Source organism: Microtus ochrogaster, chromosome 7, assembly GCF_000317375.1.
Source record: "Microtus ochrogaster isolate Prairie Vole_2 chromosome 7, MicOch1.0, whole genome shotgun sequence".
Taxonomy (NCBI): domain Eukaryota; kingdom Metazoa; phylum Chordata; class Mammalia; order Rodentia; family Cricetidae; genus Microtus; species Microtus ochrogaster.
In genome coordinates this window covers 48,350,702-48,371,859 of record NC_022014.1, presented here as the reverse complement: position 1 = coordinate 48,371,859, position 21,158 = coordinate 48,350,702, and the positions used below count along the sequence as shown (strand labels likewise).

The window sequence follows — 21,158 nt, the reverse complement described above, 5'->3', positions numbered from 1 at the left end:
AAGAGGTCATTTTGACCCCATTTCCCAGGGGACCGAACCAAAACATACGTATATGAGTAATTGTTCAGGAACTGAGTACGTGCGAGTGTGGCTGTTAGGTCCTTGGTTCCCAGGGGAGGAGGGGAAGCACTATGGCACAGAGGCTGAGAGGATTCAGAATTGTCAAAAATGATGCCGGGCGGTGGTGGCGCACGCCTTTAATCCCAGCACTCGGGAGGCAGAGGTAGGAGTATCTCTGTGAGTTCGAGGCCAGCCTGGTCTACAAGAGTTAGTTCCAGGACAGGCTCCAAAACCACAGAGAAACCCTGTCTGGAAAAACCAAAACAAACAAACAAACAAACAAAAAAAACAAAAACAAAAAAGCTACAGAGAAACCCTGTCTCGAAAATTAAAAAAAAAAAAAGAATTGTCAAAAATGGCTTCAGGATTGTCTTAAAGTCTTACACAGTCTCACTCAGTAGTTCACTCATTCGTTGTGAGAAACACAGCAAACTCCTGCCTCAGTCTCCTAAGAGCTGAGATTATGGTATGCACCATCACAACCCCTGATTTATGCAGCCCAGAGGGGGAAAGGCTTGTTCCAGTTCATGGCTTCAGAGGTTTTAGTCATAGTCCCTGGGCCCTGTGGCTGCACAGTGTATCTATCATGTTGAGATCACTGGAGGAGAAGCTCTTTTCAGAAGGCAGGAAAGCAGAGAGGGTGAGTCCAACATCCTTTCAGGGACACAAGGCTAGTGACTAACCACCTTCTTCTAGGCGCCGCCTTCTAAAAACTCCTCCACCTCCCTACAGTGTTGCAGACTTACAGTCTTTGGTGATATTGTGTAACAGTTTCCTCTGAGTTTGAAACATTCCATTCAGTAGGGAAGCGCTTGAAGTAGAAGGTAAACAATTCAAAATAGCTTCAGGAAGTCCCTGAAACTGACCAGATTCGTGAGTCCCTCCCTGCCAGAGTAAGCAATCAAAGTTGAAAGTCGCTCTGGGATGAAAAAAAAAAAAAAACCAGCTGCACAGAAGACTCTCAGAAAGCTAAGTTATGAAGACTCTGAAACCAGACCAAGCTGCCTGGTAGAGGTTTAGACCATCTGAGGGACCAGGAAAGGCCACTCTCTAATTTGTTGAGCTGTTTGTGGGCTGTGCAGTGTGCTCCAGGTTCTCAGTTTTGTGAGCCCACTCATGCTGGGGTGGGCTTTGGTAATACAGCTATCTTTTTGTTTGTTTTTGTTGTTGTTTTGTTGTTGTTGTTTTTTCAAGACAGAGTTTCTCTGTGGCTTTGGACCCTGTCCTGGAACTAGCTCTTGTAGATCAGGCTATTGTTTTGTTTTTTGAGTAAGGGTTTCTCTGCCTCTGCATAACAGCCTGACTGTTCTACAACTCACCCTGTAGACCAGGCTGGTCTCCAACTCACAGAGATCCACCTGCCTCTGCCACCCTAGTGCTAGGATTAAAGGTGTGCACCACCTTGGAGGCAGTGGCCCATACCTTTAATCCCAACATCAGGGAGGCATTGGCAGGCAGATCTCTGAGTTCAAGGCCAACCTGGTCTACAGAGTTCCAGAACAGCCAGAGCAATACAGAGAAACCCTGTCTAAAAAAACAAAACTCAATAGATATAATACAATTTAAAATGAGTTAAGGGGTTGGAGAGATGGCTCAGCAGTTAAGAGCACTTGCTGCTCTTGTGGAGGACCTGGGTTCAATTCTCAGCATCCACATGATGGCTCATAACTGTAACATGGGTTCCCAGGGATCCGATGCCCTCTTCTGGCCCACACAGGCACTGTGTTCATGTGACACGGTCACTCAGGCAAAAAAACACCCATACACATAAAATAATAAAAATAAAGATGGGGTCTCTCCTTGGCTTGAAACTTGCCCAGTAGGTTAGGCTGACTAGCCATGGGGATTTGCCTGTTTCTGCCTCATCAGGGCCTGAATACAAGCACAAGCCATTGTGGCATTTTTCATGGGAGTTCTGCGGACTGACTTTGATCGTTGTGCTACTGTTTTACCAACTGAGCCAATTCCATAGCCTGAGAAGCACAACTCATAACAGCGGAAAACAGACAGGTATCCTACTGGAAAACAGGAAGTACTTGTAAGAACGCGTGCAGGATAGGGACAGGGGAGGAACAGATGTGACCATGGTGGTGGTGGGGCGCTGTACACAATGACCATGCTGAAGAGGGTACTCTGGTCAGCTAGAGTGTGCAGGCATGGCTCCGACAGCCTTTGTCCTTCTCCTCCATTCCCTCCGCCTTGCTAAAAAACCTTTGGCTTACATTCCTGAAGCTAGCCCCAAGGTCTATTCCCTTATTTGGCCACCTCGTCCTTCTGAGGCTGACGACCAATGTCCAGCTATCTAAGTATTGAAGTTCAGCAATCCAATGTCCTCTTTGGTTCACCAAATTAATATGCCCGATTAAAATAAGATACTTCATCCTAACATAGGGTTTACCCTTGTGCTTAATATACCACCATTTGCCTATGTGCGATGTCTGTCTCCTCTCTATCCAGAGGCAGTCCTTTGTCTCTCAGGGACAAATACCCCTGCTCCCTTTCCCTTGTCCTCTTCCCCTTCTCCCTCATCCTTTATCTTATTCCCTGCCCTCTGTCCTTCTGGGGAAAATAAATCTTCTTTGTGCTGAGAACTTGGTCTTGGCGGTCCTGACTCAATATTATTCCTTTTACATGCTTTGTAAGAGACCACCAAAACATGTAAGACAGCTGGGGAAAAACTGTATGTGTGGGCATGTTATGTTTGATGCTAAGTGTTTTTTTTTTTTTTTTTTTTTTTGCTTTTGAGACACCTCTTCTGACCTGTGCAGACCCCAGCATACACTCAGGCATGTGCACATAAAGTACATATTTAAAAAAAGAAGAGAGTTTATTTTGTCTTATTGTTCCAGAGGGTAAGAGTTCATCATGGTGGGGAGGCGTGGGAACATGTGGCAGTCATGGTGGCAAGAAAGAAGCTGAAGTAAACTCTGAGTACGAGGTCTACAGCATTAGCTCCAGGACATCCAAGATTACATAAAGAACCCGTCTCAGGAAAAAATAAAAAACAAAACTGGCTTTATGTTATGTATAATTTTTTACCTCTTCTTTGTGTGTGTGTGTTTTCGAGACAGGGTTTCTCTGTGTAGTCTTAACTGTCCTCAAACTCACTCTGTAGCCCAGGCTGGCCTGAACTCCCAGAGATCCACCTGCCTCTGCTCCCTAGTGCTGGGATTAAAGGTGGGAGCCACCATCACCCGTTTTGTTTTGTTTTTGTTTTTGTTTTTAACTTAAAGACTATTAGCTCTCAGTACATTTTGAACACAGCTTGAGATTTAACTACTGTGATAGACCTTGACTGAGGCATTAGGGAGCTAGTACCAGTCTCCACAACACTGAAAATCTGTTCTTTGGGCTGGGGAGGAGGGTGCAGCTCAGAGCACTTGCCTAAGCTGACAAGGCTCCGGGTGCCATCCTGAATTCCACAAAAGCAAATAATTCGAGACAAAGACTTTTTCTAAGGAAAGCGCTGAGCGAACTGAAGAGGGCGCAGAATCTCTTATCTAGACGAAGACGACAATGAGGCTCGTGGGCCGAGCTCTGCGACGCCTCCCTCCCACATCGATTCTCATTGACTAGGTTAAAATGGTTGCCAAGCCAACTACTAACAGTGGAAGAGCTATCCTAGTTAAAGCAAGGAGGCGGAGGCGGCAGGGCGAGCCCCACAGGGACCCACCTGGTTCTCCCACTGCTTTCCCGTGTCCCTGACATCTGAGTAGGCCAGCTGTGGGGGAGTGAGGTGCTCTCCACGTCCTGGCATTCTGCTGCTCTTTTCGTATCACGTTAGCCTTGGTAGGGATAGAATCCACAAGAAAAGTGCGAGGTAAGTGCTCTTCCACTGAACTGAGCTGAACCCGCAGTTCCGTCTCCACTCAGCATTCTGATAATCCTTATAACTCTGAATTTTAATCCATCAATTTTCCCTATACATCCATCCAATCGTCTTTTGAGACGTGGGTCTCTCCCTGAAACTATGAATGGTCTAGACTCGCTCTTCAGACTAGGCTGACCTCAAACTTGTGATCCTTCTGCCTCTGCCTCCAGAGTGGTAAAATTATTGACTAAAAATTGGACCCATAAATTACTGAGTGTTCAGCATTATGGTAGTTATAAACACTGAGAAGAAAAAGGAAAAAAATCCATTCATGTTTTCACTATCAAAGGATAGTCTATAAGAACTTTTTTTTTTATTTTTAGTTTTTCGAGACAGGGTATCTCTGGAGCTTTGGAGCCTGTCCTGGCACTAGCTCTTGTAGACCAGGCTGGCCTCGAACTCACAGAGATCCACCTGCCTCTGCCTCCTGAGTGCTGGGATTAAAGGCGTGCGCCACCACCGCCCGGCATAAGAACACTTTAGAATACCTACTCATATATATATTTTCCTGTGTATGTGTGTAATTATACATATTTTAGAAATCTGAGTAATACACCTTACTTGGCTTTGAGGTTTCAAAAGCTTATGCTGCCAAGCATGATGGCTTACATCTTTAATACCAAGACTTCCTCTTAAACAATTAAAAATACATTTTTATATAATTAATAGGATCAAATGTATTACATATACATTTTGAGAACCTTCAGCTTTTCATACTTTTTTTTCCTCTCTGAAATAGGGTTCCTCTGTGTAGCTCTGGCTGTCCTAGAACTCACTTTGTAGACCAGGATGACCTGGAACTCAGAGATCTGCCTGCCTTTGCCTTCCAAGTGTGTGCCACCATGCCCTGCTTCGAAGCTTTTCATATTTTTTTTTTTAAAGAAGGTTTTAGTTATTTGTTTGTAGCTGTATGGGTACTGGAACCACAGCTTATGAGCCACCCAACATAGGTGTTAGGACTTAACCCAAGTTCCCTAGAAGAGCGTTTGTTCCTTGCTAACCCCAGCTTTTCACACTTTTAAATTTAAATCTTTCAACTAGGCATGGTAGCACATAGCTCCAATCCCAGCACCCAGAGGGTGAATGAGATTTCATAGATTCAAAGCCAATCTGGGCTACCTAGTGAGTTCTAGGCTAGCTTGGGCTACATGCTGAGTTCCAAGCTAACCTAGGCTACAGCATAGAAACTTTTCTCAAAACAAAACAAAAATCCAAATCTCCCAATATATATTTCTTTTAAAATCTGTTTGAAATTCACTGTAGTCTATACTTTGAGATAGATCATCAATGTTATTTTGTTCCAAATTGCCAAAATTGTCAGACATTAATTTTAACATTTATTGAAGATACTTTCTATGCTGGCAGGAAAGACACCTTAGGGAACGATGAATTCTAAACTGCACCTTTGTTAGTATTCAGTCATCTGTGCTGGCCTGACCTTGGCGTACAGGTCCTCAGCGGTAGCCACTGAGAGCACCTCCTATACACATTCACTATGTTCCCTTTTAAAAGGGCCCTGCCCACCTCTCATCTCTCTTTCTGTCCATCCGTCTGTCTCTCTTTTCTTCTCTCCTGCTACACCTGTCCCCAGAGGCCTGTCTCTGCCCTTCCCCTTTTCCTAGTCACTTTCCCCCAATAAGAACCCATCCATCTGAGCTCTGTCACATGGCATCTTTCTCTGGTGTGTCACTTTTTCCTAAATTACAACACCTTGGACCTGTCCTAGACTGTTCCATCAAATAGTCAATGTTCCAGTACTGTATTTTTTTTAAAGATATTTAATAGAACATCTATTTAGTTCTACATGGTTAATGTATCCCTACCTGGTTGGAAACTTTTTAGACAGGGCTGGTTTTGAACTCACAGAGCACGCCACAAGATACACAAAGAAACCTTGTCTCAAAAAACCAAAAAAGAGCCGGGCGGTGGTGGCGCATGTCTTTAATCCCAGCACTCGGGAGGCAGAGACAGGAGGATCTCTGGGAGTTCGAGGCCAGCCTGGTCTACAAGAGCTAGTGCCAGGACAGGCACCAAAGCTAACAGAGAAACCCTGTCTCGAAAAACCAAAAAAAAAAAAAAAAAAACCAAAAAAGAAAGGAAAAAGAAAGGCAAGTCCCACATGCATTTTGCAGCCTGTAGCAGGGGCCAGGATGCACATCAGCCCTTAGACATCAGGAGCAGGGAGAGAGAGGCAGAAGTGAAGTATGTGCAGCAGCACCATCTGACCCCTCATGTTTCTGCTGCAGGACCACACAAGACCTTCTCTGTTAGGCCAAAAGCATTAAATAGGGTAACCATCAATAAGTACAGAATTGGGACAGGAAGAGGAAGCCACATAGACAATCTGGGATACAGAGACTCTTGCTCAAACAAAGAAGAAAGCACACACTAAGACCAAGGACGAAGAGACAAGCAGATCTTTGTGTGTTCAAGACCATCCTGGTCTAGATACAAGGCCAGGCAGGGATATATAGGAAGACCTTATCTAAAACAAACAACACTGGAAAGAAATATGAACTCACTAAATTGATCAGACTGGCCTCATTGAGCTCTGACTGTCCTGCTGGGATTAAAGATATGTGCAATTGTGCCTGGCCCAGAAACTGAACTTTTTGTGTGAAAAATCTTAGTGTTGAACAATTTACATAAAGAGGAATGGCTATGTTTTTAAATTTTACTCCCCTTTATTAGTGGTTAGATACAGGTACTTACCATTTTCTGAGTATCAAATTAGAAAAGATTAATGGAAAGGATACTGTTAAGTGAATTGGGTTTAGGCATGTGGAGTCCTCATACACAACTCTACCTTTCATTATTAGAATTATAAAAATACTCAGCCGCCGGGCGGTGGTGGCGCACGCCTTTAATCCCAGCACTCGGGAGGCAGAAACAGGCAGATCATCTTCTGTGAGTTTGAGGCCAGCAAACTGTTGGCACCCACTGTGGCACCGCCCAACACTGTCTCATTGTTAATTTCTACCAGGGCTGCCTGGGGTACGTCAGATAAGTAAAATCCGGAGACAGGGGCATCATCCGTTTTCTCCAGTGCTGCTTGAATTCAGTAACTTTACTCATTATCGCTGTACGTGCACACGGGGTGACCCGGGAGCTTTCTCGATCTCGGTGTCTTCACTTGGGGAAAAAAGCACGGTGGTGGGATGCAGCGCTCCGGGGCTGAGACCCAGGCTCAGCCTTCACTCGCGAGGCGTAGCATCCAGAGCACTTCTCGTGCGTGGGCCGCGGGCGAGGGGTTCGCAGAGTGCGAGTTCGTTGGGCAAAGTGGGGGTGCAGGACTCTGGCTCGGGCACTTGCAGCCCGGGGGTTGAGCCCCTCAAAGCGGCAGGTAAGGGAAGCGGTCCCAGGAGCCCCGCGGTGACGGCGGCTTTGGGCGCAGGGGCGGGGCGGCACCGAGAAGAGGCTCGGCACCAGCCGGCTCTCCACCGGTTTGGGGGAGAAAGAGTAGGGCTTCCTGTCCCTCGTGCTGTCTTTCAAAACTGACAGGAGCGCGGTTGAGATGCTGCCGATAAAGGATAGGACACCCGCCTCTGCACAACCCGTCAACTCCGGGTTACTATCTAGTCCCTAGCGGATCGCCGCCATTCCCCTGTTTGCACAAGAGTTGCAAACAGGCGCAAGCGCAGAAAAAAAACCACGGCCAGTTATGAAGAGGGTTGAGCCCGAACGCATGCGTGCGATAGCTGACGGCGGGAGCGGGCTCGGATTTTGCTAGTACGCATGCGTTCAAACTAGGTGTGACGCAAGGGGGCGGGACAGGCAGCAGGGTGCGCGTGCGCAGAGCTCGTTCGAAGGGCTTTATTTAGGCTGCGCAGGCGCCCGCTAATCATTTCTCCTCAGCCGCGCCGATCCTTTGTGTGGAGGTGAGTCTCCGTCGGTCTTCGCTTGCTTCCAGAGGCCTTCGTAGACGCCTGTTTTTGTGACAATCGCTCGTCCCCGAACCTAGGTTGTAACTTGGGGGGGGGCCGTGGCAAGCGTAGGCTGCCACAGGGAGTCGCGGATCTCCCGCCGGCGTGGCAGCGCCGCCTAGGCCTGCAGGCCGCGCCGCTTCTATTGTGTGAGGTGTCTGAGGAGGCGGAGCGGAAGCGGCGGCCGCCATTTCTTTGCCTCCACCATGGCTCTAAGCCGGGGTCTCCTTAGTTGGGGGCCTCAACACTGGGAGCACAGAGTGGCTTCGGGCGTCGGGTCGCTCGCCGAGGGTGGGTTGCATGCTTGAGGCTGCAGGGTTGAGGCATCTGCACGGGCGGGGCTCCCATCGGGGCGCCCCGATCCTGCAGGGCGCCCTGAAGTGGGAGGGCCATTGAAATGACTCTTTCTCCGCTGTGCCCGTAACACACCCACCATCCCACCCCCGCCGCCCCGCAGTCTGTTTCGACGTCAGGACCCGCGAAGAGACGATGATGCTGGGCGCAGAAGGTGGAGAGGGCTTCGTGGTGAAGGTCCGGGGCTTGCCCTGGTCCTGCTCCGCGGATGAGGTGCAGCGCTTTTTTTCTGGTGAGTTGAGGCGGGAGTTGTCAGTGGGGCCCGCGGCGGGCCCGGGGCGGGGCGCACCTCACGGGCTCCCCCTAGCGAGTCGCGGCCACTCCGCCGTTCCCCCGGCTGCTCGCGCCCGGCGGCCCGCGGTTACGCAATGGCAATTGCGAAACCCGACCCCCCCACCCCCCTCCCGCCCCGCCGTGTCTACTCTTGGGGATGCTGGCGCCCGGTGGAAAATTTCTAGTTCATCTTTTTTCTGTTTCTAACTAAGTGCCAGTCCATGCATTCTGAAAGTTGTCTTTTTCGAAAGATTTACGTAGGGGGAGATGTAATTTCTCCTACCTCAGAAAAGGGGCGTTCTGCTTCAGAAAGTTAATTTTTCAGAATTGAAGATTTCCTAATCGAATCGTGTTCTAGATTTAGTTACTTCATAATCTGGCTCCCTTTACAATTGAGGACGCTGAAACCATGGAAGTTAGCACTGTAGAGTTCTTTTTACCATATACACATAGGCTTCCTGAATAACTTCTACAGAAGACTGGTTAAATTGTATTTGTTAAAAGTCGAACCGTTTTGTAAAAAAGTGCTTGTAGTGTTGACCTTACTATCAGAATTTAGCTGTGGTAACAGAAAACGGCCTGTAAAACAAGAACCAAGTATATTGAAAGCAATTGCAGGGGGCAGCTCCTGACCGGGTTTGACTTAAAAGTGTGCAGCTTGGAGCCTTTAGTTGTTAACATTGATCCTCTCAGGTGAGTATTGGGCTGCAGTTTGGATTTGATGAGAAATTGTCATGTGGCTGTAAATGTCATGTAGAGTAAATACTGTGAAGTCACCAGGTCCAGATGAGACTATTCTGACACATTGTACAAAAAGATGGTCAGTGGAAACTGAGGCAAGGCTTATAGCTTCCTTAGAATTTGCTTTGAATAGGAGGTATTTCGATGGATTAGGGTGTATCATGAGGTAGTCTGGTGCGAATGTTTGGTCAGTTTAGTCTTTTGTGTGTGTGTTGACCCAAACATGCATTTCATCTATATCACTCATAGGTGTTTTATGTTTTAAATTCTGTATTAATGGTTGCTTTCTTTTCAGACTGCAAAATTCAAAATGGGGCCCAAGGTATTCGTTTCATCTACACCAGAGAAGGCAGACCGAGTGGCGAGGCTTTTGTTGAACTTGAATCAGAAGATGAAGTCAAATTGGCCTTGAAAAAAGACAGAGAAACTATGGGACACAGATATGTTGAAGGTTTGATTTACATTGCCCTAGTAACAGTAAATGCTAATTAATTAAACACATAAGAGGTCTTACCCCTTCTTGAATTTTAGGTATTTGACCGCATGGAAAAATAGTCATCTAAGGGAGTTTGTGACAGCTCTTCCTAGTTACCTAAAAACCCAGGAAATCTGAACTTTGTTCTCTATTTTAATTGACTAATTCTAAGCACCTTTTTCAGTATTCAAGTCAAACAACGTTGAAATGGATTGGGTGTTGAAGCATACTGGTCCAAATAGTCCTGACACGGCCAATGATGGCTTTGTACGGCTTAGAGGACTCCCTTTTGGATGTAGCAAGGAAGAAATTGTTCAGTTTTTCTCAGGTATGTAGTCCTGTTTGTTGCTGAGCAGTGAGGTATGGCAGCTTCTGGCGACATGACTTAGTATTAGTAGTATTAAAAGTTGACTAGTCAAGGCACTTAAGTAAAGTAGGCTGTTGGATATGTTGTTGAATTCACATTTTCTTCCTGGAGACCTTCAAATAACTTAAGCCCATCTTAAAGGTGGAAATTAGAAGTACTTCCGAAGTGTTAACTTTGCCTATATTTAGTATTGTAGTTCAGAGTAGACCTCTGAGGATTCTACTCAACCATCTTAACTACTTCCTCATATTGCTGTTTAGCAAAGTACTTCATGTTAAAGGTAAGCTCTTTTAACATTAGATTAGTGTGAGTTGAGATTGTTATACTTTATGGTATTTGTTGTAAGATAACTTATTTTGGGTCACGGGACCAGAAATATATTAGTTTAATTCTCTGTATGTAAATTTTTATAAAAGAAATGTGACTTAGCTAGCCTATTAGTCACAGTCAAATGTAGCAAGTGGAGGTTGAATGCTTATAGTCTCTGAAAATATAGAAAGCATTTTAAAGTTGTTCTGGGCCTAAAGTATTTGAATGTTTTTATGTCGACAAGCTGATAGGATTGCATGTTTAGCAGAATGTTTACTATTAAATACTCTTGATGTCATAAACAGAAATTCTTTCATAGTTTTTATTTAGCATATGTGTTAGAACTGACTTAGATATGTATCAATTCATAATATTGTTAGTTTGAAATCAAGTCTGTTTTGTTTTATCTAAACTGGTGAGAATTGAATGCTATCTGTCAACGTTAAATATGAACATAATTTCATATCTTCTAGGAAAGTGCTTTAAGGCCTTTTTGTAAGCTTGGGAATGTATCCACGGGAAGGATTTTTCATAGACGGAATTTCCAGAAGTGAATCATACATACTACTGTTAGAGCATATAAGAGTGCATGATTGCTGTGTAGATAGTTACTGTTGAAAGTTTAGTTTGTATGTTTGTCAATTCTGATTTTCTTAAGTAATGTTTTCAAATTTTTCATAAACTGTTTAAATGTAATTTTAAGCTTGAAGTTCCAATAACTTAAAGAATTGAAGTATAATAATGAGGTTAAAGGTATCTTATTTTACTTGAACTGTTATTTTAATGCTTAAAATTTTATGAAATTGTGTATAATTCTATTAAGTTGCATAGATTAAAATGTTTTTTAATTGTTGAATTCTTAATGCACCCTCTGGAGTATCAAGTTTTTTTTTTAATGTATATATTGTGCCTTGGGTGTGTTAAGAATTGAGTTAAACTTTGTTAATAGTGGAACTTCTTATTGCAATGCATAATTTAAGAGTACTTGTTAAAAGCATACCATTCACCTAAAGTTAAAATTCTGGTTTATTTAAAGCTATAAGAAGAATCATTTCTGGGCTTGTGATGTTAATATTGCCCCCCTACTGGGGTTATTTGTCCTTGGGTTGAAGGGTTGGAAATCGTGCCAAATGGGATAACATTGCCGGTGGACTTCCAGGGGAGGAGTACGGGGGAGGCCTTCGTGCAGTTTGCTTCACAGGAAATAGCTGAAAAGGCTCTAAAGAAACACAAGGAAAGAATAGGGCACAGGTGGGGATGGATGGTTGGTTGGATATGTCACTTTTCTTATGGTAAACAATTAAATCCATATTCTCTCTGCTTAGAAGGAGGAAATAATCCATTTCCTATTCCCAGTTAATTGGTTACCTGATACAACTTTTAAATTCTTTCTAGTTGATTGATGTATTTTATTCAAACTAAATTTTAGGTTTTAAAATTTTATCCCTAGTTTATTTGGGCTGTCTTTACAATTTTGTAGGATTCTTAGTTTATTAACCCCAGTCAATAGAGTCGAGAGACTATGGCTTTAAAAAATTAATGCAAACCTATCTTTAGCTGTAATAACACCCACATAGGAAATTAATATTACCATAAGAAAATGTGATACTTTCTGATCTTGTTTTTAAAGTTGAAATGCAACAAACTTTCTTGCTGTATAAATATTCTGCATATGTATTAATAAGCATAGCTTTCAAGAAATTGTCACAAAAGGTTTTATTCTCTTTGCTTGTGACTATTTTTCATTGAAGCATGCGCTTTTTACCTATGCTGATTTCCTACTAAAAGCATAGGCTGGGTGTTGGCGAAAAGAAGTGTGTAGTGTGGGCTAGACTGTTGGTGGAGGCTGGCTTTTTAGCCCACTTGCTATACATGCTGCCAAAGAATTTAAGAGTTGGAATATTGAAAGTTGAGTGGAATTCTTCCCTCCTAAACCATTTATTTGTAATACTCCTCTCTGCCTCTAAGGTTGGGCTCTGCCTCAGAGGAGTTTTTTTCTTTTTTTTTCTATAAAGTTTAAATAGTCTTTTGAGTAAATTTCTGGTCATTGCCTATGCAAATGTAAGAAAGCTGGCTTTAAATATTAGTCAGTTTCATGGCTATGACTAAATTGTTTTTCTTGTATAACTAAGTAACTGTTGTATGACATGAACTAATGTTTTCTCTCCCCTCCCCATTCCCCTTCCTTTTGGACAATGCTTTAGGTATATTGAAATATTTAAGAGCAGTCGAGCTGAAGTTAGAACTCATTATGATCCACCACGAAAACTTATGGCCATGCAGCGGCCAGGTCCCTATGACAGACCTGGGGCTGGCAGAGGGTATAACAGCATTGGCAGAGGAGCTGGTTTTGAAAGGATGAGGCGTGGTGCTTATGGTGGAGGTATGTATGTGCTGTTATATGCAAGGTTGAACTAGTTTCTTTTGTCTAGGTGATTTTTGGTGACTAATTGTATTTCTTCTTATCTTTCAGGCTATGGAGGCTATGATGATTATAATGGCTATAATGATGGCTATGGATTTGGTTCGGATAGATTTGGAAGAGGTAGGGTAAGAATTGAATTTCTCAGTTCAAGGGTACTTACACACTTGTCCATCTAGACCTCAATTATTGTTTTTCAGGAATGTCTGACCACAGATACGGGGATGGTGGCTCTACTTTCCAAAGTACAACAGGACACTGTGTTCACATGCGGGGATTACCATACAGAGCTACTGAGAATGACATTTATAATGTAAGTATTGAGATAAATTCACTTCAAGTAATTCAGTACAGCAGTAAAAATGTGGGGTGATTTTTTTTTTTTAAAGTTAACTTTTTTTAAAAAAAAAAATAACTTGTATTTTAGTTTTTTTCACCACTCAACCCTGTGAGAGTACATATTGAGATTGGACCTGATGGCAGAGTAACTGGTGAAGCAGATGTTGAGTTTGCAACCCATGAAGATGCTGTTGCAGCTATGTCAAAAGATAAAGCAAATATGCGTAAGTGTAATTAAAGTACTTTGTAACTTCAGGCAGTTAAGTGAGTAGAGGAATAGAATAGTAAGGGTATATATAGTTTGGGTTTATTAAAAGCTTAGGTTTTTTATATTATTTTATTATGTACAGTGTTCTGCCTGCATGACAGAGGGCACCAGATATCATTATAGATGGTTGTGAGCCACCATGTGGTTGCTGGGAATTGAACTCGGGTCCTTTGGGAGGGAGAACAGTCAGTGCTCTTAACCTCTGAGCCATTTCTCCAGCCCCCGCCTAGGTTTTTTGTTTTTTTTTTTTAATAATTTAACTTTATGTGAAGGTATCATATCCCCTGGAACTGGAGTTGCAGACAATTGTGAGCTGCCACGTGGGTGCTGGAAATTGAACCCAGGTCCACTGGAGGAACTGCCAGTGCTCTTAACCCACTGAGCCATCTCTCCAGCCCCTTGGTTTTTTTTTTTTTTTTTTTGGTTTTTCGAGACAGGGTTTCCCTGTGGCTTTGGAGCCTGTCCTGGAACTAGCTCTGTAGACCAGGCTGGTCTCGAACTCACAGAGATCCGCCTGCCTCTGCCTCCCGAGTGCTGGGATTAAAGGCCTTAGTTTTTTTTATACTGCTATTTTGGGATAGGTGATTGGACATAACCTTAAGTTTGTCCTTAATTGGTAGCTTAGGTGGTGAGTGTTTTAAAAGATAGTTTCTTTTTACTAAAACATTTGTGATTCACAAGTTACTTTTAAATTGTTGCTTATCTTGTTTTCTTTTACCAACATTTTCAAACTTTTTTTTTTTCTCATTTCAGAACACAGATATGTTGAACTCTTCTTGAATTCTACAGCAGGAGCAAGCGGTGGTGCTTACGGTAGCCAAATGCTAGGAGGCATGGGTTTGTGTAAATATCACTTTAGTGTCTTTTTTTAAGCTAACCTTGTATGCCTTTTCTCTCATTTCAGAACACAGATATGTAGAACTCTTCTTGAATTCTACAGCAGGAGCAAGCGGTGGTGCTTATGGTAGCCAAATGATGGGAGGCATGGGCTTGTGTAAATATCGTTAGTTTTTTTAAAAACCAAAACATTTGTATTTGTATAAGTAGATTTATAAGATAAGTTAACATAATTAGTATCAGAGTTTGTTAGCATAATAATTTAAGTTAGCAGACAAATTTAGACAAAGATTCTTAATTTAAGCAAGTTTTTTAATTATTAAATTGCTAAAATCTTGTAATAACAAAGCTGCTTAGGGTAGATTATTCAAAGTAGATACAAGTACTTTTGGGGGAGGGGACTATTGAATATATCTGTTTATACAGATATACAGTATCTGTTTATAAAGTGTACGTCTAAAATATTTAGCAAAATACAGGATTAACAATGTTAATTGGGAAAATAATTAGTTGGGCATAATTAACTAGGCATAATTAACTGATAACCTGTATAAGGACATATCTATATATATATATATATATATATATATCAAGCTAAGGGGGAACCTCACTAAAGTTTTATGAGATCATTAAAAAAAATGCCTCTACTTAATGAATCGTGTATTCCTCAACCTTTTGGTTTATAAACGTTTACCTAGCTCAAATGAAGAATATAAAGATTAATCTGGTCACAGAGAGTCAGACTTGTTATAGATAGTAGGCAGGAGGAGACAGTAATATAAGATCAAGACTGGAAAATTGTAGACATAGAATTACAAGCCCGGTACCACCAGGTACCACACTGGATAAGAAGCAAAGCTCTAATGTTCTCTTAACTTAACAGCAAACCAGTCCAGTTACGGTGGCCCAGCCAGCCAGCAGCTGAGTGGTGGTTATGGAGGTGGCTATGGTGGCCAGAGCAGCATGAGTGGATATGGTAAGTTGTTTTTTTTTTAATATACCGAGAGTAAGTTTTAGGTTGATTTCTTTAGTTGGGAATATACAGGCTCCTTTTTAAGAGTGTGGGGTATTAAATGTATGGTTTTTATTATAATTCTTAATAGTATAATGTGCAGAAACAGTCATTGGGAGGAGAGAGGGGATGTATTCTAGTCATTGCAATTTTGGAACACTGTCGAGCCGGAAAACATCTGTGTTCATTTACTAAAACATTAGTTTGCTTTTCTGTTATGGCATTAAGTTTTTGATGGGTAATTTTTAAATATTAGACTGGTGGTTGGGTTCAGGACAGTATTTTACTAGTTGGTTAACCTAGGGATGGTTTTATTTATTTTTTTTATTCAATTGGTCTAAAGAATGGTGATTTTGGTATGATAGTCTTACCCTACAAAATCCTTTTGCAGACCAAGTTTTACAGGAAAACTCCAGTGATTTTCAATCAAACATTGCATAGGTAAATATTTTCTCAAAAAATATAATTTAAATTCCCAATAGCAAATACTGATAATGTTGTGATAACACTTTCTATAGCAGTCAGTGACTCTGACTTAACTCCATGGAGGCTGCCATTTTGGGCACAGGGAGTTGCCGTTAGTCCAACTTTTGTCCTCTCACTTCTTGCCCACCATGAATAGGCAAAGCAAAAGACTTCCCCTGTACTTACTCCCTATTCATACACACCATTCGACGGACACATAGTACACGTTTATGGTAAATTTTTTAAATGCTTTGTTTTTTTAGTTTTAAAAACTTGAAGTAATTTTGCAATTTTTGAAAAACACTAGTTTTCCTTTAAACTTAAAATTTCCACGTTGATCCTGAAGAATCCACTTAAAATGGTAGCACAAGAGTCTGGCAAGTTGGTACTGCAGAGAAAAGGGTTTAATTGAGGTTTGTTTGGAGTCTGGATTCCCTTTTCCCAACATGCTTCTTGCCAATTAAACAGCAGCCATTTGCACTCGTATATACCTTTTTAAACTTTTTCTTGTAATGTTATTTTATTTGAATAATTATTAGACATCATTCCTAACTTGTCAAATGGATCTCTTTGCAGGTAGCCAAGGAGCAGTGAACAGCAGCTACTACAGTAGCGGAAGCCGTGCATCTTTGGGCGTGAATGGAATGGGAGGGATGTCTAGCATGTCCAGTATGAGTGGTGGATGGGGAATGTAATAGATTTTAATCACTGACTTTTGGTCTTTTTTTTTTTTTTTAAGGAAAACAAACCCTTCAGTTTAACAGTTGCAATCCATCCTTGTGATTTATGCCTACTTTTTAAGTAAACATTGGCATCTCTCAAAGGACTAAGGTCCAATGTTAAACATAGTCACCTAGGATGATACAGTGAAGTTGAGTGAACTGTAACTGTTAAACAATTCCCAGCTTTTCTCTAGTTACTGTAGGATGTATGTAAGTAGTAAGCGTATTTAGGTTAAAGCAGTTGAATTATGTTAAATGTTGCTCTTATACATACATTACATTGAACACTGTTGATGCATGTTGAAAAGACATGCTTTTTTGTAAAACTCAATATAGGAGCAGCGTCTACAATTAAAAGTGAAACATTTGGCATGTTTGTTCTAATTTCATTTGATAACCTGTAAGGCACGTGAGTTGTGGTTCTTTTTTTTTTTAAGTTAATGGAGAAATCTTGAGACGCAATACCATTACTTTAGGATTTTTTGGTCTTGGTGTTTGTATGAAATTCTGAGGCCTTGATTTAAGTCTTTCATTGTATTGTGATTTCCTTTTAGGTGTATTGCGCTAAGTGAACCTTGTCAAATAAATCTTTTTAAAAGCCATACTTGTCTGCTTCAGTGTCACGTGATCTGTCTTGGTGCTTTATTCCTGCATGGGGTGTCCCTGTCTATTATGTAAAGTCTGGGTAGCCGAGGCTGCTTTAGATGTCTTCAGACAAGCTGTTGGGCCCTTGTGGAAGGGTTGTTTTGGCCTGATGCACTAGATCTTGTCTGAACAGCCTATACTCACTGTGTAAGAGGTTGTTCACAGTGTCAGCACTCATTGTCTAAGAGGCTTTCAGGCCTGGCAGAAACAAGTACTAGAGCAAAGGTCGCTCACAAGGCCACTTTCATGTCCTTTAGGATGTCCATACATGTTTTCTTACAGGTTGGAGTTTTTCTCAATGTCTCCATATGCACCTCAGGCTAGCTCTGAGTGCTAGTTAACATGTGTGCTACCATCTATTGTGTGCTGCTGTATCCCTCTCCACCCGGGACCTTTACTATTGGCTGAAGGTTCTACCACTGAGCTGTACCCTTAGCCCTCAGATACTTTTGGAATTCTGCCAAGGTTTGTGTCACATACCCTGTCCACTTGGAAGTAGGATTAATAACATGGGCAGTGGTGGAGCCCAACACCTTTAATCCCAGCTCTTGGGAGGTAAAGGCAAGTGGATCTGAGTTTGAGGCCAGCCAGGAGATCCAGGGCTACATAGAGAAACTTTAGGTGTTTTAAGACTGGTCTCTCCTGATTGTCCTAGAACTTGCTCTCTTGGACTCAATTTAGATCCTCCTGTTCTGCCTCCCTAGTGCTGGGATTAAGGCATGTGCCACCCTGGGAGAAACCCTATCTTGAAAACACTATCTTGAAAACAACTTGGAGATGGGGGTTGAATTTGGTGTCAAAACATAACTTGGTGGTAGAGTTGAAGTTGGGAGGACAAAGGGAATGGAAACCCGAACATGTATATGCCAGCTGGAACCTGATGTGTGCTTTTTCTGAGCAGCAACATAGAAATGGGAGGTGGTGTTACCCTGCTCTTTTGTGTGCAGATGAAAAATGTGATACTCAGAAGTGACTTAACTAAATGTCCCCCAAAAGCTGGAACCTAAGTTGGGCACACTGAAAAGGTACAGACTTAACTAGAACAGTCTGGGGCAGTACAGTGGTATGTGAACTTTGTGGGAAAATTGGGTCCTGAGGTTAGCAAAAGGGGCTCAGGTGGAGGAGGAGCAGAATCCTTTGGCCCTTTTCACTGTGCCTGCAGTTTAGACCATGGCTTTGGAGCTGCTCAGGTCTGGTTTTAAATCCTGGCTGCACAGTCCTTGCTGTAGGGATTGGGGCAAAAGGGGATTGGGGTGAGGCAGATGAGAAACAACATAGGGAATCTTGCTTAAAGCACCAGAACCAATACTGACTGAAGAGGGAGGAAGGAGAGACAGGCTTGGATTGGGTTGGGGCAGAGTCTGGACAGTAAACAACCAGATCTGGAAATTGGTGAGAAGTGAAGGTATTGGGTCTAGAAGGATGAAAAAGTATAAGGAAAGGGCTGGAAGACAGGTGGACTGACTGGCTGCCTTGTCTGATGCACCAATACTTATTTCAGAGTCTCAGGCCAGCAAAATGGCTCATAAATAAAGACGTTTGCTGCCAAGACTAATCATCTGAGTTTATCCCTGGAAGACACATGGTGGAGAGGACTCATGGCCTTGTACCCTGGCACTTGTCTCTGTCCCACTCCTGCATGGACAGAAATCTAAGGACATTAGCCTGCATGATGGGATAGGTACGTGAACTTGCACTTGGGTGGGACCCTAGGGAAGATGGTACAAATCTGCACAGCCACAGACATCTGTGCTAGCACTTCAAGTCCCATGTAGATAGATGGTTTTAATGAACGGCTCAGCTTTTGCCATGGTGTAGAGAAGTACCTGTATAGCAGGTTTTCAGTAAATTATTGAGATAAGCCAACATCTAAAAAATAGGCTTTGTTTTGCTGGACATGGTACTTAAGAGATGGAGGCAAGAGGATCAGTTCAAGTCCAGCCTTGGTTACATTTGAATTTGAGACCAGACCAGGCTTTTCTCAAAAGACCTTTTCTCAAAACAAAAAGCAGCTATGTTAGCTGAGTCTGTTTATTTGCTAGTGTCCCGAGCACTTTGAAGGCAGGCTAAGTAAGGTGAACAGTGGTCATTCTTGGCTCGTTTCTACTTGACTGCAATGAGGATGTAACCCCACTGCAAGTCAGGCATCTGTGTAAATACGTACTTGGACTTTGGTGACAAGGCTTTACCCTGGCCTTGGTCCATCTGGGTGGAGCAGCCTAAGTACAAGCAACACACCAACTGGAGAGCTCAAACGCAGCAGGCCCTCCTCCATATGCAAGCTGGAAGCCAGCACTTTGTACAAGAGTGAAAAATAAAGGATTTTATTGCAGGGCTAACGGTAGTTGACAGGGGCATGATGGTAAATGCTGGATGAAGCAGACAAGGCACACTGACAGACCCAGGAGGTTCAAAGCTCTGCAGAAATCAAGGTTTCTGTGGGATATGGGCAGGAAGAGAAAGGATTCTGTACTAGTGCAACTGCTGCAAAATAGGTTAATCCTTTGAAAAGTGAAAGTGACAGTAGCAAAATCATGAAGTTACACCAGTACCAAAGCCAGGATATAACCGAGGACACAGACATGTCAGTCAAGAGGAGCTGGCTCTATACAAACCACGGAAAAATGGTCAGCTGCCACTTGGCGCTGTCTTCAGAGGCTGACAGCCTTTGATTCGCTTGGGCCCTTGCAGGTCTCTGGAGACCCAGAGTTTGGCACTGTACCTGAGGCTTTCCTCCACGCTGAAGATGGAGGTCAACAGGCTAAGGTCCCTACTGGTGGCCTGATGGCCTCAGGAGGCCGTGGAGGAGCAGCGCTGCAGTAGCAGGGTGTGACAGCTGTCACACACACGCACTGGCTTAGGGTAGGAGGGCAGGGCCAGCTCGTTGCTGGAACAGGTGTTGCAGAAAATGTGGCCACAGTTCCGGCAGTGGTGCTAGAAGACAGGAAAAAGGCAGTCAAGACAACTGGGGGATGCAACCCCACACATACCTTGCTTTGCAAAGCCTGGCTTCTATAATGGCCATGTCTTAGACCCAACATGCTTTTAGATAGCCTCTCCTGATTGGTGGCAGATGGTTGTTTATAAATAGGCCAAGAATCTAGGACTTATTGGGGTTGAGTTTTTTTGGGTAGGGAGATAGAGCTTCACTATGTGTTCCCTTGGCTGCCATGAAACTTGCTTCTCTCTGCTTCCTGAATGCTGGGATTAAAGATATCACCACACCTGGCTGTGTTGGGTTCTTTGGGCATGTGATGGATGCCAAGCTTAGCCTGGAGAGTCTCTGTCCTGGCTCTACAGACAATTAGGCTAGACTGCCCAAAAACGTTCATGTGGGTATGGCCAGACTGTGCTGCCTTCAGCAGGTCTTGACAAATGGAAGGGTCATTTCCATCCAAGTTTGGCACTTTGGTTTTCTCTTGCGCAGATGAAAACTACTGACGGGAACAGGAGAGGTGGTGAGCCCATAGCTGTGGATAGGCTGGTGGGGTAGACCTTCCTGTGTGGTGATGCTTTAAGCTCCCAGCATTATATACTTCCAAGGCCATCCATCCTCTGTCCAATTATCTTTGATGAGGCAGTTTGGGGTCTTGCTACCATGGACCAAAAAGAGTCATCCAGGACTTTCTGTTCCCAGAGCCTGGCAACAGGCTATGCGGGTAGACACAGTTCATCCAGTGAGAGTCTGTTGGCCTGATGCCTTACAGGTTCCTGTGTGTGGTTTGCCCAAGTTAGCCCTGCTGCACACAGAGGCCTGCCAGCAGTATACCTGCAGCAGCTCGACAGAGAGGCCATGCTGCCCCAAGCATGTCCGTCATTAAAAGGGAATGGGACAAGAACCTCCAGCTGACCAGCAGGCACAGGTGTAGTAAAGATAGGCTTTTCCTGGGAACCAGAGAGGAGACCCTCAGGTGGGAGTGGCCCTTGCGTACCTTTCTCCGGGAAATGGAGAACTCCTTCTCACACTGCTTACAGTGTGTTGCTTCATCATCCTTCAACCACGTGTGGCCCTGAGGAAGAGAAACACCTGAGAGATTCACCTCACGTCAGTCCCTGCTTGGCTGCATCTGCTGTC

The 21,158-nt window shown here is 43.3% G+C and overlaps 2 protein-coding genes across 11 annotated transcripts in view; one reads left to right on the top strand and one right to left on the bottom strand.

Moving 5' to 3' along the window:
- Window positions 1-7,716: 7,716 nt before the first annotated feature.
- Hnrnph1 (heterogeneous nuclear ribonucleoprotein H1) lies at window positions 7,717-17,040 on the top strand. 9 transcript variants are annotated; one of them, XM_026780371.1, is made up of 14 exons: window positions 7,717-7,809; window positions 8,312-8,440; window positions 9,518-9,673; window positions 9,882-10,025; window positions 11,486-11,624; window positions 12,578-12,756; window positions 12,847-12,918; window positions 12,996-13,108; window positions 13,223-13,358; window positions 14,156-14,215; window positions 14,307-14,396; window positions 15,123-15,215; window positions 15,643-15,692; window positions 16,293-17,040. In XM_026780371.1, exons 2-13 carry the CDS (start codon window positions 8,344-8,346, stop codon window positions 15,690-15,692), a joined length of 1,329 nt encoding a protein of 442 aa, XP_026636172.1. In that variant the 5' UTR covers window positions 7,717-7,809; window positions 8,312-8,343; the 3' UTR covers window positions 16,293-17,040. The 9 variants fall into 9 exon arrangements, with proteins under 9 accessions (XP_026636172.1, XP_026636171.1, XP_026636176.1 ...); XM_026780370.1 differs by having other exon boundaries at window positions 7,718-7,809; window positions 12,975-13,108; XM_013347323.2 differs by lacking the exon at window positions 7,717-7,809 and having other exon boundaries at window positions 7,914-8,440; window positions 12,975-13,108.
- Window positions 17,041-19,105: 2,065 nt separating this feature from the next.
- The window catches only part of Rufy1 (RUN and FYVE domain containing 1), a 46,628-nt gene continuing 44,575 nt past the window's right edge, over window positions 19,106-21,158 (bottom strand). Inside the window, exons 17-18 of one of the 2 annotated variants that reach the window (XM_005350147.3) lie at window positions 21,016-21,093; window positions 19,106-20,017 (exon numbers count right to left, since the gene is read on the bottom strand). In XM_005350147.3, coding sequence (XP_005350204.1) covers window positions 19,874-20,017; window positions 21,016-21,093 — 222 coding nt within the window. In that variant the 3' untranslated portion in view covers window positions 19,106-19,873. The remainder of the gene's footprint in view (window positions 20,018-21,015; window positions 21,094-21,158) is intronic. The other variant, XM_026780644.1, reaches the window with a different exon arrangement.

Excerpts from the sequence above, each read along its gene's own strand:
- Hnrnph1 (XM_026780374.1), top strand. The coding sequence starts at position 8,344 with ATGATGCTGGGCGCAGAAGGTGGAGAGGGCTTCGTGGTGAAGGTCCGG. Across the intron at positions 8,441-9,517 it reads GGTGCAGCGCTTTTTTTCTG|ACTGCAAAATTCAAAATGGG; the intron begins GTGAGTTGAGGC and ends CTTTCTTTTCAG. Across the intron at positions 15,220-16,296 it reads AGCATGAGTGGATATGGTAA|CCAAGGAGCAGTGAACAGCA; the intron begins GTTGTTTTTTTT and ends CTTTGCAGGTAG.